Source organism: Oncorhynchus kisutch, linkage group LG6, assembly GCF_002021735.2.
Source record: "Oncorhynchus kisutch isolate 150728-3 linkage group LG6, Okis_V2, whole genome shotgun sequence".
NCBI lineage: Eukaryota > Metazoa > Chordata > Actinopteri > Salmoniformes > Salmonidae > Oncorhynchus > Oncorhynchus kisutch.
The window spans coordinates 16,273,383-16,289,535 of NC_034179.2; the positions used below are offsets into that span (position 1 = coordinate 16,273,383).

General features: G+C 45.7%; 1 protein-coding gene across 1 annotated transcript in view; it reads left to right on the forward strand.

The window, feature by feature from the left end:
- The window catches only part of LOC109892401 (mucin-2), a 51,304-nt gene that overhangs the window by 7,185 nt on the left and 27,966 nt on the right, over positions 1 to 16,153 (forward strand). Inside the window, exon 2 of the mRNA XM_020484902.2 lies at positions 10,114 to 14,769. Coding sequence (XP_020340491.2) covers positions 11,207 to 14,769 — 3,563 coding nt within the window. The 5' untranslated portion in view covers positions 10,114 to 11,206. The remainder of the gene's footprint in view (positions 1 to 10,113; positions 14,770 to 16,153) is intronic.

The following is a 16,153-nucleotide window of genomic DNA, read 5'->3' on the forward strand; positions in this document are numbered from 1 at the left end:
TGCCTCACTCTCTCCTTTTCCCCATCCTCTTGCCTACACCCACCCCCCACAGCTCTCCAGCTATGTGTCTCATTGTCTTTTTCTCTCTTCTCTCTCTAAATATATCCACCCACCCTCTCTCTCCACCCACCCATGTGTATCTACACCCACCCCCACCCCCTTTCTCCCCCTTCCTCTGTTGGTGGCTGTGCGTGTACACATTCCTGTCGGATAAAGTTAGCCATGCCCAGACAATCTAATCTGACACGCCTTTACATAACAATTCAATCTGAAGCACTCTGCCTGCATCCCCTTAAAACACACACACACAAAACTCCAAGGTGCTTTATTTTCATTAAACATGATTTGTAAGATCATGAAAAATGAAATATGAAATATGTAACACTTAGTCTCTCTCATCTCCTGTGTATATCTGTTACATCCTGTACATGTGCACTATATCTTGTTTTGTCTCTCAATGTCAACGTGGGTTAGAAAGCACAGAGATCAAACATGACCGTTGCTCCTTCACACTACATTTTGCACACTCACTCAGTGTTTTCATGTCGACGGGCCGCGGAGAGAGGTAGGAACCTCTCTAAGGAGGAACCTAGTAAATCTTAAATAATAACAACGGAGAGTTATAACCCGGCTGACATGATTCCGCTGAACACCTTGACTTCTCCTGGCTGCTGTTTTATCTGTTGTCTGCCAATAAAGCTTTCCATGAAAATGTCACATGAGGAAAGGCTTGGCCTCCAGAGTGTGCGAAGCATTAAGAAGCACTGGATTCATTAAACTGTCTGTCAGCGTAAGTTTTGATCTCAGGTCAGTTTGCAGACTGAGTGGGAGGAGAGAAAGCGAGGGAAGGAGGTAGAGGAGGATGAGAGAAACTGAGAGAAAAGATGAGGATAATGGGAGAGAAAGAGAGGATGAGAAAAAGAAGGGTGGAGATAGAATGCGAGTAAAAAAACAAAAAGGACAAAAGGGAGGATTGGCAGATGAAAGACAGAAGGAGGGGTTGGATTTGGGTTGACGTGGAGGAGAATGAGGGGAGGGTAATGGTCCTGAAACGAGTGTAACTTGGGAAACCTTTCAGGGTGAAAGGTGAATGGAAAACTCTCAGAGAGAAGGAACATTGAGGAAATAGAGAAGGAGAAATAGGGAGGATGACCATCACTGTTAAGAAATAGTTTTGATTCAAGTTTGACCATAAACAGGAAAGAAATACAGCGATGGAAAGGTACCCAACTGTCATACTTGAATAAAGTAAAGCTACCTTAATAGAAAATGACTCAAGTAAAAGTGAAAGTTACCCAGTAAAATACTACTTGAGTAAAATACTAAAAGTATTTAGTTTTAAGTATACTTAAGTATCAAAAGTCAATATAATTGCTAAAATATCATCAAGTATCAAAAGGAAAATAATAAATAATTTTAAATTCCTTACATGAAGCAAACCAGACTGCAACATTTTCTAGTTTTACATTTTTTTACGGATAGCCAGGGGCACATTCCAACACTCAGACATAATTTACAAATGAAGCATTTGTGTTTAGTGAGTCCGCCAGATAAGAGGCAGTAGTCCTGCTAAGCATTTGAAATGTAAAATTGTACTTTTGGGTTTTAGGGAAAATGTATGGAGTAAAAAGTACATCATTTTCTTTAGGAATGTAATAAAGTAATAGTAAAAGTTGTCAAAAATATAAATAGTATAGTACAGACACCCCAAAAAACTACTTAAGTAGTACTTTAAAGTATTTTTACTTAAGTACTTTACACCACTGAAAAATACAGCTGTATTATGTATACCAGTGAGTTACGCGTCAGAGCCGCCACCGCGGACAGACGCCCACCCAGACCCTCCCCTATAGGTTCAGGTTTTACTGTCACGTTCTGACCTTAGTTCTTTTTGTTATGTTTTTGTTTTAGTATGGTCAGGGCGTGAGTTGGGTGGGTAGTCTATGTTCTTTTTTCTATGTTGTGGTTTTGTGTTTGGCCTGGCATGGTTCTCAATCAGGTAGGTGTTGTTCGTTGTTTCTGATTGAGAATCATACTTAGGTAGCTTTTTCCCACCTGTGTGGTGTGGGTGATTGTTTTCTGTTTAGTGTTGTGTGTGAGTACCTGACAGAACTGTTGCGTTTTGTTCTATTTTTGTTTTGCTTCAGTGTTCCGGTTTTAATAAACAACATGGACACTTACAACGCTGCGCATTGGTCCGATATTTCCTACTCCTCCTCAGAAGAGGAGGAGAATCCTTACAGTTACTCTATGTTCTCATTGCTGCAATGAAAGCATATAATTCATAAAGACCCGTCCACATCTAGTACGATAATATATAACAATAATACATGCCATTTAGCAGACACTTTTATCCAAAATGACTTACAGTCATGCGTGCATGCATTTTATACATATGGGTGATCCCAGGAGTGAAATCCAATATCTTGGCATTACAAGCTCCATCTGAGCTACACCACGATAACTAAAACGACAAAAACATCTTTCTAATTCAAGCGGTTGTCTGTCCAACCACTACAGTGTTTCAAGGCCGTGATGATCATTAATTATTTATAAAGTCCATTCATATCCAACACATTAACTATAACAACAAAATCATTCTTATTCAAGTGAATGACTGTGTCTCCACTGAAGTGTGTTTCAATGTAGCGACGTTGATGTATCATCATTAGCAAGTCTGATACACGCTCCTCAGTGAGTCACATTTAAGCAGATCATCGGTACACAGACACACACCGCAGCGATAACAAGAAAGTAAAACAAGGATGAAATTCTGTGTTCCTCACCCACTAACTAATACAAATAAGTGCAGGAGCCCACAGTTCCTTCCTCATCCCCTTCTTGGGCCCTTAAAGCGTGACTGTAATCATAATCTATCCTAAAAATCATGTTTTTAAAAGGTTGACGGCGGGGGTGTGGAATTGACAAAGATGTTCCTCTTTAAAAAAAAGAAACAAGATATGAAAAAAAGTGAATGTAATTAACCTCCATGGGGTCCCTATTCCCTAAATAACCGCTAACTTGTGAGGCAACACTAACTGTCTCTGGCTCTGCAGAGAGACCGTCAGACCTCAGGAAACTCAGATGGTCTGAGCCAGGCTTGCCTCTTGTCACAAAGCATCTTCTCACGGCTGGACATTTGTCAATCACTGAAAGGATATGTATATGTCTCGTTTTTGGTATTCTCTCTTTTTGTCTAGTTCTGTTTCTCTTTTTCTCTCTCTCACAAACACAATTACACACACACTTACACACACACTTACACACACACACACACACTTACACACACACACACACACACACACACACACACACACACACACACACACACACACACACACACACACACACACACACACACACACACACACACACACACACACACACACACACACACACACACACACACACACTCTCTCTCTCTCTCCCTCTCTCTTTGTCGATGCTTCCTCATTCTCTCTTTCTCTCCTTTTCATTACTTCTCTTAAACAAACTTAATCTCCCCTTCTCACGCTTTGTGTGTCTCTCTGTTGACCCTTCTCTTATAATAAAAAAAAAAAAATGGCTACCTCATTACAAACTTCATTATTATGAGGTCATCTCATTATCCAATGGAAATAAATGAGAGGACCACAATATGAACACTAATGCCCTCTCTTTCTCTTTCTCTCTCTCTGTCTTTCTATCTCTCAATTCTATTTCAAGTCATTATAAGGGCGTTATTGGCATGGGAAACATACGTTAACATTGCCAAAGTAAGTGAAGTAGATAATAAACAAAAGATAAATAAAAATACTAATTAACAGTGAACATGACACTCACGAAAGTTCCAGTAGAATAAAGACATTGCAAATGTCATATTATGTGCAAATAGTACAAAAGGGAAAATAAATAAACATAAACATGGGTTGCATTTACAATGGTGTTTGTTCTTCACTGGTTGCCCTTTTCTTGTGGCAACAGGTCACAAATCTTGCTGCTGTGATGGCACACTGTGGTATTTCACCCAATAGATATGGGAGTTTATCAAAAATGGGTTTGTTTTCTAATTCTTTGTGGATCTGTGTAATCTGAGGGAAATGTGTGTCTCTAATATGGTCATACATTTGGTAGGAGATTAGGAAGAGCTGCTCAGTTTCCACCTCATTTTGTAGGCAGTTTGCACATAGCCTGTCTTCTCTTGAGAGAAGCCCATCTGTAAATACAGTGCCTTGCGAAAGTATTTGGCCCCCTTGAACTTTGCGACCTTTTGCCACATTTCAGGCTTCAAACATAAAGATATAAAACAGATTTTTTTGTGAAGAATCAACAACAAGTGGGACACAATCGTGAAGTGGAACGACATTTATTGGATATTTCAAACTTTTTTAACAAATCCAAAACTGAAAAATTGGGCGTGCAAAATTATTCAGCCCCCTTAAGTTAATACTTTGTAGCGCCACCTTTTGCTGCGATTACAGCTGTAAGTCGCTTGGGGTATGTCTCTATCAGTTTTGCACATCGAGAGACTGAATTTTTTTCCCATTCCTCCTTGCAAAACAGCTCTAGCTCAGTGAGGTTGGATGGAGAGCATTTGTGAACAGCAGTTTTCAGTTCTTTCCACAGATTCTCGATTGGATTCAGGTCTGGACTTTGACTTGGCCATTCTAACACCTGGATATGTTTATTTTTGAACCATTCCATTGTAGATTTTGCTTTATGTTTTGGATCATTGTCTTGTTGGAAGACAAATCTCCGTCCCAGTCTCAGGTCTTTTGCAGACTCCATCAGGTTTTCTTCCAGAATGGTCCTGTATTTGGCTCCATCCATCTTCCCATCAATTTTAACAATCTTCCCTGTACCTGCTGAAGAAAAGCAGGCCCAAACCATGATGCTGCCACCACCATGTTTGACAGTGGGGATGGTGTGTTCAGGGTGATGAGCTGTGTTGCTTTTACACCAAACATAACGTTTTGCATTGTTGCCAAAAAGTTCCATTTTGGTTTCATCTGACCAGAGCACCTTCTTCCACATGTTTGGTGTGTCTCCCAGGTGGCTTGTGGCAAACTTTAAACAACACTTTTTATGGATATCTTTAAGAAATGGCTTTCTTCTTGCCACTCTTCCATAAAGGCCAGATTTGTGCAATATACGACTGATTGTTGTCCTATGGACAGAGTCTCCCACCTCAGCTGTAGATCTCTGCAGTTCATCCAGAGTGATCATGGGCCTCTTGGCTGCATCTCTGATCAGTCTTCTCCTTGTATGAGCTGAAAGTTTAGAGGGACGGCCAGGTCTTGGTAGATTTGCAGTGGTCTGATACTCCTTCCATTTCAATATTATCGCTTGCACAGTGCTCCTTGGGATGTTTAAAGCTTGGGAAATCTTTTTGTATCCAAATCCGGCTTTAAACTTCTTCACAACAGTATCTCGGACCCTGCCTGGTGTGTTCCTTGTTCTTCATGATGCTCTCTGCGCTTTTAACGGACCTCTGAGACTATCACAGTGCAGGTGCATTTATACTGAGACTTGATTACACACAGGTGGATTGTATTTATCATCATTAGTCATTTACGTCAACATTGGATCATTCAGAGATCCTCACTGAACTTCTGGAGAGAGTTTGCTGCACTGAAAGTAAAGGGGCTGAATAATTTTGCACGCCCAATATTTCAGTTTTTGATTTGTTAATAAAGTTAGAAATATCCAATATCCAATGTCGTTCCACTTCATGATTGTGTCCCACTTGTTGTTGATTCTTCACAAAAAAATACAGTTTTATATCTTTATGTTTGAAGCCTGAAATGTGGCAAAAGGTCGCAAAGTTCAAGGGGGCCGAATACTTTCGCAAGGCACTGTATGTTGAAAAGGGTGGATCTTAAGCTGCATCCCTGTCTCACCCCACGGCCATGTGGAAAGAAATCAATGTGTTTTTTGCCAATTTTAAACGCACACTTGTTATTTATGTACAGTTGAAGTCGGAGGTTTACATCCACCTTAGCCAAATACATTTAAACTCAGTTTTTCACAATTCCTGACATGTATTCCTAGTAAAAGGTCCCTGCCTTTGGTCAGTTAGGATCACCACTATATTTTAAGAATGTGAAATGTCAGAATAATAGTAGAGAGAATGATTTATTTCAGCTTTTATTTATTTCATCATATTCCCAGTGGGTCAGACGTTTACACACACTCAATTAGTATTTGGTAGCATTGCCTTTAAATTGTTTAACTTGGGTCAAACATGTTGGATATCCTTCCACAAGCATCCCACAGTAAGTTGGGAGAATTTTGGCCCATTCCTCCTGACAGAGCTGGTGTATCTGAGTCAGGTTTGTAGGCCTCCATGCTCGCACAATCTTTTTCAGTTCTGTCCACACATTTTCTATGGGATTGAGGTCAGGGCTTTGTGATGGTCACTCCAATACCTTGACTTTGTTGTCCTATTTTGCCACAACTTTGGAAGTATGCTTGGGGTCATTGTCCATTTGGAAGACCCATTTGCGACCAAGCTTTAAAAAAATACCTGCAAGCCCCCCCCCCCCTTTTTCCTCCTAATAAAACCATGGTCATTATGGCCAAACAGTTCTATTTTGTTTGATCACTCCAGAGGACATTTCTCCAAAAAGTACGATCTTTGTCCCCATGAACGTTGTCAAGCATTTCCCTACACTCGCATTAACATCTACTAACCATGTGTATGTGACAAATAACATTTTATTTTATTTTATTAGTGCAGTTGCAAAACGTAGTCTGGCTTATTTATGGGGGTTTTAGAGCAGTGGCTTCTTCCTTGCTGAGGGGCCTTTCAGGTTATGTCAATATAGGACTCGTTTTACTGTGGATATAGATACTTCTGTACCTGTTTCCTCCAGCATTTTCACAAGTCCTTTGTTGTTGTTCTGGGATTGATTTGCACTTTTGCACCAAAGTACGTTCATCTCTAGGAGACAGAACGCATCTCCTTCCTGAGCGGTATGACGGCTGCATGGTCCATGGTGTTTAAACTTGCGTACTATTGTTTGTACAGATGAACGTGGTACCTTCAGGCGTTTGGAAATTGCTCCCAAGGATAAACCAGACTTGTGGAGGTCTACAATTTTTTTCTCTGAGAGACGCTCTGAGAGACTCTGGGTTGAGGTCAGTGAGGCAGTAGTCTACAGTACTACTGCCAAGAGATGAGCTTAAGGTGTACCTACCATAGGAGTCCCCCCGAAGCCAACCATTGACTATGTACATACCCAGCGTGCGGCAGAGCTGCAGGAGTTGTGACCCGTTTTTGTTTGTTATGTTGTTGTGCCTAGAGGGGCATATGGGGGAGGGAATGCTGTCACCTTCTGGTAGGTGTTTGTCCCTCTGTGTGCTGAAGGTGTCAGGTTCTTGTCCAGTTCTGTCATTTAGGCCGCCACAGACTAGTTAACATGTCCATGGGCCTGGAAATGGTTGATTTCCCCCTCCAGGGGGATAGTATGGGGATTCTAATCGGGGGATATAGGTAGCACACAGGAGGACATTTTCCTTTTGAATTTCTAGCCAAATGTAAAATGTTCCTGTTTTGAGTTAGGTCTGCTCTATACCAAATTAGCATACCACCTGAGTCCCTTCCCTTTTTCACACCTGGTAGCTTGGTGGATGGGTCTACCAGCTCCCTGTAACCTAGAGGGCAACCAGTGGGTCCATCTCCTCTATACCATGTTTCTTGTAGTATGACAATGTCTATATTTCTGATGTATTTTGGGAAGTCCAGGTTCCTGCTCTTTAGGCCAAAGGTAGATGACCTCAGGCCTTGGATGGCCTCATAAATGTTCCATAAAGTGTCCACTGTTGTTAGTTGTGTGCTTCGACCAGTAAGTGTAAGCAGAGTCTGCTGAGCATCTGGTACATGCAATTGGCTTGGGCTAGTGTAAGAGTGGGGGTAGGGCTTATTCGTTTGCCTGCTCACAGCCTGGGCTTATGTGTGACTTTCATGTTGAAGCCCTCTTTGCAGGAGTGGGGGGCATGGGCTGGGCAGGAGAGGTATAGGTCTGATCTGATCTGAGGGAGCCTAAATGGGGTGTGGGCATGGTTGACTTGGAGGGGGGGGTTGATTGGTTTGGTGTGGGGGTGTTGATATAGGTCCTTTAGGGTCAATGCGAAGGTGGGCACTGCTGCCTTGTTTAGGTGAACCTGGTTGTGAAGGCTATTCAAGTCCTGGCCTGGTGAGCCAGGTAGACATTTGGTTTTGAGGCACAGTTACAGCAAAGACTTGCATTTACCCGCTGTATGTTAGCAGGGTGGAGATAACCACTTGTGCTTTGGGGAAAGTAGAAGAAGCTTTTTTAATCTATTTTTTGAGTGCTGTGGCTGCCCTTTCCTGTTGTGTTATCAGGTTGTTTGTGCCTGTGTGTGTTATTATGTGTCTGGGTGACACTAGTGGTCCTCAGGCAGAAGGTTCTAGGGTGCGCTTGCTGTTTGGACATCAGAGTTTAGACACTGTGTGTTTGGGGAAAAGTATATTTTCTTGTATAAGTTTCCAGTTTGAGTCCATAAGGAGTACAATCTGTGGCTTGTATATGTCCTAAGTGGGTGTGCGGGGATTGTCAGGAAGGCTATCAGGGTGGCTGACGGAGGGATGCTCAGAGAGGGTGGGTTGCCCTGGGCTTTCTTCAGTTGTCTGTCCTGCTGTGATGCCGAGGCTATGGTCAGGGTCTAAGGTGGGCTGTTCTGCTGGCTTCTCTGCGGGGGTAGCCAATTCTGTAATGGGTTGTTCTATGTCACACGTCATCGTTCTCACCTTCTCCTCGAGCACTTTCACCTTGTCCTCTAGTGCTCTGTTCTTCTCCTGCTCCTGCTCTTTCTCCTGTTGATGTTGTCTCACCACAGTCCAAGGCGGGCTACCCCCGCAGCTCTGTTCTTCTCCTGCTCCTGCTCTTTCTCCTGTTGATGTTGTCTCACCACAGTCCAGAGTGCAGATATGTATCTCTTTCCGCTTGCGGTTGTTCATCTGTGGGGTTATATAATGAAGAGATCTGGTCTGACACGCTCGAGGTGGGGGTATCTTTCACAAGAGAGAGCTTATCCTGCTGAGCTAGCTCTTTGATTATATGAAAGTCAGACTGAAACTGTTTGGGGTTGTCCTGTAGCATTACTGTTCCAGACTTGCACAGGTTGACATTGGCTGACTCAGAGTCCTTGTTGTCTAATATCCTAAGTTTCCACCCATCGCTAACACCCCCCCCCCTTAACAAAGGGGTAGTGTGTTAATATATCACTGCACAGGGGATGGTCTGTGTGGAAGATGAAGTTGCTTATGTTCCCATTTTAATAATAGTCAGCAAAAAGTGTCTCTTGGTTTTCCATAAGGAGCTTCTTTTTGTACTCTTTTCGTGCCTTATCATTTTTTTTTTACATCCAAACAGTACTGTATTGTAATGACCTCTGAACAGAGGGAGGGGGCTTCAACGACCTCTGCATTTTGGTGGGGTAGGCTGTGAAACTCTCCTGCCACTGTTGGGCTCAAGGGCTTTGACAACTTTCACTTAACACCTCAGTGCTAATTGAAGTTGCAGTCAGATATGTTCTGTCCTAGCATGCTTGGTAGCCTTAACTTAGCATTCAGTCCTTATAAAGCAAAATATAACACTGTAATGTTGTAAAAGTCAGACTAAACATTACTTACTCAGTTCCAGGTTGGATGGTGTTTTTAGGTTACTGTTGTTTGCTTGCTAGAGCATTTGCTGTGAAGCTTGGAAATAAGAATCTTTGGTAGTAGGAATCCTTCCAGGAAATGTCGTCCAAAATCAGGTTGTAGGTTTGGAGTTTTGATTTGGAGTGAATGTTATGTTGTGGAGGGTACTATCCTGTATATGTCCTTGTGGAAAAATCCACGTTTATCTAACTCTAAATCTATATTTTTGTAAAAACATCCTGAAAATGCAGGAGCTCATCTGCTCTCTCTCTCTCTCTCTCTCTCTCTCTCTCTCTCTCTCTCTCTCTCTCTCTCTCTTTCTCTCTCTCGCTCTCTCTCTCTCTATTCCTCTCTCTCTCTCTCTAGATAAGGTAAATGCCTGGGGGTGGAGGGGGCGCTGATTACTTATCTTGTCTCATCTCTTGTCTTATCTCTTGTCTGTCTCTCTCTCTCTCTGGTCACCTCAGGAACCTGGGCTATCCTGTTATCCAGCAAAATGAGTGGAAGATGAGTCACTGAGAAGAGGTATCGGAAGAGAAAAAAAGAGAGAGAAAGAGAGAGAGAAAACGTGTAGAAAGCAAAAGAGGAATATAGAACATCATGGGGAGTCACACAACGTTATCCCCCTCCTTAGCAATCCAATCTCCCTCCAGCCCCACGGGACAATAGTGGGTTGGAAAGGCAAGCCTGCAGATTCATTGATGGGAAGGATGGACAAAGTGTATTCAGGGGAGTCATGCCTATTTGTCAGTAGGTACCGTTCCCCCGTCAAGATCTTCTGGGATATTATTAAGACGAAGTTGGAGCTGACTGTACAGTATCCAGGAGTCATGCAACAGAACTGTGTGCCCCGTTCTCACACTCACTGCTCTTTTCTGGGTCTTCACACTTATTTAATGTGAAATGTCCTCTTTTAGAAGAAGATTTTGTATGAGGGAGATCTGAGCCATGCTTTAAGTTGGCACTTGTTCCCATGTTTAACATGCTGATATCAATTCTACATTTAATGTGGCTATATAGAACAGATCTATAAGGAAATCAGGACTCTATGTGGACTATTACCATAAATAAATGAAGTTTGGTGGACTATGAGAATCCGGTTCACCCTGAAGACTTATTTTATGAAGTCCAGGATACAGTTCTCTCTATCTGTAGTTTGAGCAAAGTACAGACCACCTGGCTTTGGTTACATCTCTCAGGAAGTCAGATATCCAGAGCAACACACACACACCTGAGGAAGGACTAGTCCATTGGAGTGCTGCAGACGGGGGATGACAGGACAAACAGCACTGCAGTGTGACAGTTATTTCCAATCATCTCCATGATCACTCAAACCAACAAGCTACAGCTGTCTCCCCAGATCTGCTTGTTGATGGCACTCCAGCTCAACAAATCCGATAATACCGATAATCCATTGTCATAGAGAATAAATAATAGTCAACAGACAAATTGCATTGAGCTAGATAGAATATAATTACTCTCTGAAAGAGGATTTCATCACATCAAACGGCCTGCAGAGACTGTGGATGTCGGGGGAAAGAACAAGACACCACAGGAGACATGGTGAGCAAAGAGACTAATCACTTGGTCACTGGCCAACACACCAACAGCAAGACCACCGACAAGCTGCCTGGCACCATGACAGTGCGCTCAGTGCTGCTGAACCGCGACTCGCCGGATATCGAGAGCCGCTTAAAGCGCCGCCGCAACCGCACCCAGCAGGTCCGCTTCAAAGACCTGGAGGATGGACTAGGCAGCGGGACCACTGGAGCCAAGAGCTACCAGAAGACTGCCGCTGAGTGTGACAGCCCACACCCCTTCCGGAAGAACAGCCCCACAAGCCCCATGGCCCCCCAAGGATGGCTTACGGAGGCCTCGGTGGTGGGGGCAGTCCGAGGGGACATGGCAGACACCATTGAGGTGGTGGCGGCATTTTTGGCTCGGGCGCCCCCTCACCCGCTAACCCCAGGGCCCACGCGGCGCTGCTGGGCACCACCACCATCACCCCCACTGCCGTGCTCACTCACGCTGCCACTCTCCCGGAGGCAGTGCACTAGCATGGCCATCCAGACCTCCCCCCGCTTCCAGAAGCCCAAGCCCTCCATGCTCTCAAATGTCCGCAGCGTGGGGGACTCGGTGGAGGTGGATGGGGATGACAAACAGGACAACGAACATGATGAGTACTACACTACCCACAACTACCTTTCAGAGCCTGCATCCAGAGATGGAAACGGCCCTGGGTTTAAGACTAAGCAGGGATTGGTGAACCAAACCCAGTGCCTCAGGACTAGTGAGGCTAACGCTAGCTCCCTTGCTGTTGGGAATCACATGGACTCTTCCTGGCATAACTCTTCTTGTTTTTCCCCTCCTAAATGCCAGGGGAGTGCAACTCCGTCCCAAGTGAGGAGGAGAAGGCGCATAAACAATGCAATCAGTGACCCAGGAAGGGAGGTGTCCTACTGTGCCACTCCAACACAGACGGAGAGTCCCTGTGTCTCCCCTCCTAACACCCCACCTCCATTGACAGTGCAGCCCTCCACCTGCCCACCTCCCTCGACTGTGGGACCATCCACCTCCTCACCTCCCTCGACTGTGGGACCCTCCACCTCCACCTCCCCACCTCCTTCGACTGTGCAGGCCTGCACCACCCAAACAAAAGCTGACAATCCCTCCACCTGCCCACCTCCCTCGAGTGTGGGACCCTCCACCTCCCCACCTCCCTCGACTGTGGAACCCTCCACCTCCCCATCTCCCTCAACTGTGCAGGCCTGCACTACCCAAACACAAACTGACAGACCCTCCACCTCCCCACCTCCCTCGACTGTGGGATCCTCCACATCCCCATCTCCCTCTGCTGTGGGACCCTACACCTACCCACCTCCCTTGTCTGTACAGGCCTGCACCACCCAAACACAAACTGACTGTCCCTCCACCTTTCCACCTCCCTCGACTTTGAGACCCTCTATCTCCTCACCTCCTACTGTGCCCTCCACCTCCCAAACTCAGACTGTGCTTCACTATGCCTCCTTACCTAAAACTGTGCTAACCTCCACCCATCCACGTTATGAACTTCCCCCTCAGGTGGTTCTGCCTTGTGTCTCCCAGAATGAGTCCACCTGTACATCTCCCCCCAGAAAATCTGTGCTTCCATCTAAAGCTCAAACCACTCCACATCACACTACACAAACTGAACCTGTTCCACCCTGTACCTCCCTGATTCAAATCAAACCAACATGCACCACCACAACTACAACCAAAGCCTCAATTCCAAATTGGCCCACCCAATCACCAACTTCAATGATAGATCCGGACACAGCCCCAAGTTGCCTCGACCCAAAACAAACTCATGTTCTAGCCCCTTACACTGCCCAATTTTGCCCCACTCCAACGATAGCCCCCTACTCAGCCCCATCTTTCTCCACCACCTCGACTCCAACTCCAACGATAGCCCCCTACTCAGCTCCAACATTCTCCACCACCCCGACTCCAACTCCAACGATAGCCCCCTACTCAGCTCCAACTTTCTCCACCGCCCCGACTCCAACTCCGACAATAGCCCCCTACTCAGCTCCAACTTTCTCCACCTCCCCGAATCCAACTCCGACGATAGCCCCCTGCTCAGCTCCAACTTTCTCCACCACCCCGACGATAGCCCCCTACTCAGCCCCAACTTGCCACACCAATCCAACTATAGCCCCCTGCACCATCCTAACACAAACTGCCCCACCCTGCTCCTCCTTAAATAAAGCAGTAATCTACTGCACCTCTCCACCTCCAACTGTGACATTGTGCCACCCAACAACCCAAACCGTCCCTCCCTACATCTCCTTAATTCAGACCATACCACCTGGGAACCCCCCATGTCAGACCATACCCCCTGGGAACGCTCCATGTCAGACCATACCCCCTGGGAACCCCCCATGTCAGACCATACCCCCTGGGAACCCCCCATGTCAGACCATACCCCCTTGGAACCTCCCATGTCAGACCATACCCCCTGGGAACCCTCCATGTCAAACTATACCACCTGGGAACCCCCCATGTCAGACCATACCCCCTGGGAACCCACCATGTCAGACCATACTCCCTGGGAACCCTCCATGTCAGACCATACCACCTGGGAACCCCCCATGTCAGACCATACCACCCTGCTTCTCCCAACCTCCAGTAGTTCCTTCCTACTCCGCCCACATTCAAATCCAAACGATAAAATACTGCTCCTCTCCCTCTCCCATCGTAAAAAGCTGCAACTCCCCACCTCCAATGGTAAAATCCTACCATACACTTCCAACGGGTCCATCTTGCGCCACTCCCACAAAAACTGTGCCCCTCTATGCTTCCACATTTCGGCCTGCGCCCCCCTACACCCCCCCACCTCAGGCCCAACACTGCAGCACTCAGGACAGGAGGGTGATAGAGTGGGAGTGTAGAGGGGAGAGAAGGATACTTCCACCGCCACCTCCGCCACCTCCCCCATACACCCCACGCAAAGAGGGGGTGAGTTGCACCTCAGGCCCAGGCCACCGGTCGCCCCTACTCAGGCGAGCGAGTGAGAAGGAGAAGTCAGGGAGATCAGGGTCACCTGTGCACTGTCCCCGAGCCTGTTCTCTGAAACACAGAGCTCAAACACCCCCGGAGGTCCCTCTGAAGGGGAACCAAGGGGACCAGGGTTCCTCGCCAACCAAGGCCATCCCCAGACCCACCTGCCTGGGCCAGGCTCAGGCTCAGCTGGGGGCTCAGATTGGTGTCCTCCATAAGATACTCTGCTCTGGGCCCAACACCCCCAACAGCCAGCACGCTTTCCCCCCCGGCCAGTACCCCTCCGGGGGCTGCTCTGGCTCTGGAGGGGGCTCCTCGGTCGAGCCACTGACCTCCATCCAGGCAGACACACTGAGGCAGGTGCAGGAAATCCTGGGGGGGCTGGTGTCAGGGGCCAGGAGTAAACTGGATCCCACCTGGGTGGCAGAGAAACTGATGGGCCCCAACGGGCCCCTGCACGACATCCGTAGCCTGCAGACCCAGTTGCACAGCCTCGAAGGGGTCTTGGAGACCAGCCAGAATACCATCAAGGTACTGCTGGACGTTATTCAGGACCTGGAGAAGAAGGAGGCTGAGAGAGATGGGTGAGTGAGTCCCACTGAGCCAACACAGATCATCGGCAATTACCTTTTTGTTCCCAATTAGTGCTCTGAATATGACCTGACAAATTAAAAATAAAGGGCGATGTTCATGAAAACTCAGGACCATACATAATGCTTGCTTGGGGACAATATTATAATTATACAGTCACATAAATAAGCCATGCTTCCCCCAAAAATGGACCAAGAAAATAATTGATCTTTCGTCATAATTTTCATTCAATTCACAAGATGCTGATTATATCTCACCAGAGAAAGCATCCGAGCGAGCAGAACAGCGGCCCTCTGTTCCTGTTTGTGTAGCCCATCTATCTGATGATGTCTGGAAAATAGTATTACTTTGTTGCCGCCCATGGCATTGAATGCAAGGGAAACCAATGAGCATTTGGCCTGCTTTGTTCCAAAAAGTATCAAATAAAAGCCAATCAGTGTTGAACTAAACTGAGCGAGCTCAAATGTGAATAGCTCTGGCTCACCCCCCAAAAAATGTCAAGGGAAGTCAGTTTGGATTTTTCTTCACATCACATCAAAAACTTGAATTGTTGCATCTCATTGTGTTGTCCTCTAGTGGCTAGCTAGAAAGCTAAAATTGGTCATTCCTGCATTAGATGGAGATAGGGTTTTGGATTGTGGTGTTCATTAATTCTTCGTACTGGCCAATGATTATAACAGTGACTCTGATCCAACCATAAATTCATACATTGTGCCCCTTGCCTGAGAGGATGGAAGTTCAATATGTAGCTAGATGTAGTAGGCTAATGTTAACTAGCTAGCTCATCGTTGCCCATGAAAGGAAGTTAGGCTAGCGAGCAAGAATTTTAACCAGGTAACTAGGACAAAAAAAACTAAAAGTGTGAACTGTATGACAGAGTCATAGACCGTTTCGGCAGCATGAAAGAGAGGAGGATGGCATTGGCATTTCTCTATGTGCACACACACAGGCACACACACATATACACACACACACAGACACAGACAGAGAAATCAGTACCATGGACAGCCACATAATTTTTAGCTTACATTGATTTGACTAAATCGTTTTGGGGTATTTTAGTTGTCACTGTATTAGACTCAGGACCATACATAATGGTAGGTCATTTGTAGGTAATTTGATGATGTTGAAATGGTGCTGGAATAGTGGAGGCAGCTCTTGTATTCTTTGCGATTTCTCTGTGGTTCTAAATCAATAGTTGTTAGGTGGTCCGAAAATGTTGGAAACATTAACTTGCTTGACCATACTGTAGGTCATCTAACTGTTTGTTACATGCAATATGCTTTGTTGACTTCACCGGGCAGATGTTGCTCTCCGGTTTTGTGAAAAAGCACAGGTGTGGTTGAATGTATTCTGCCACTGTGTCTTCTTATTGTC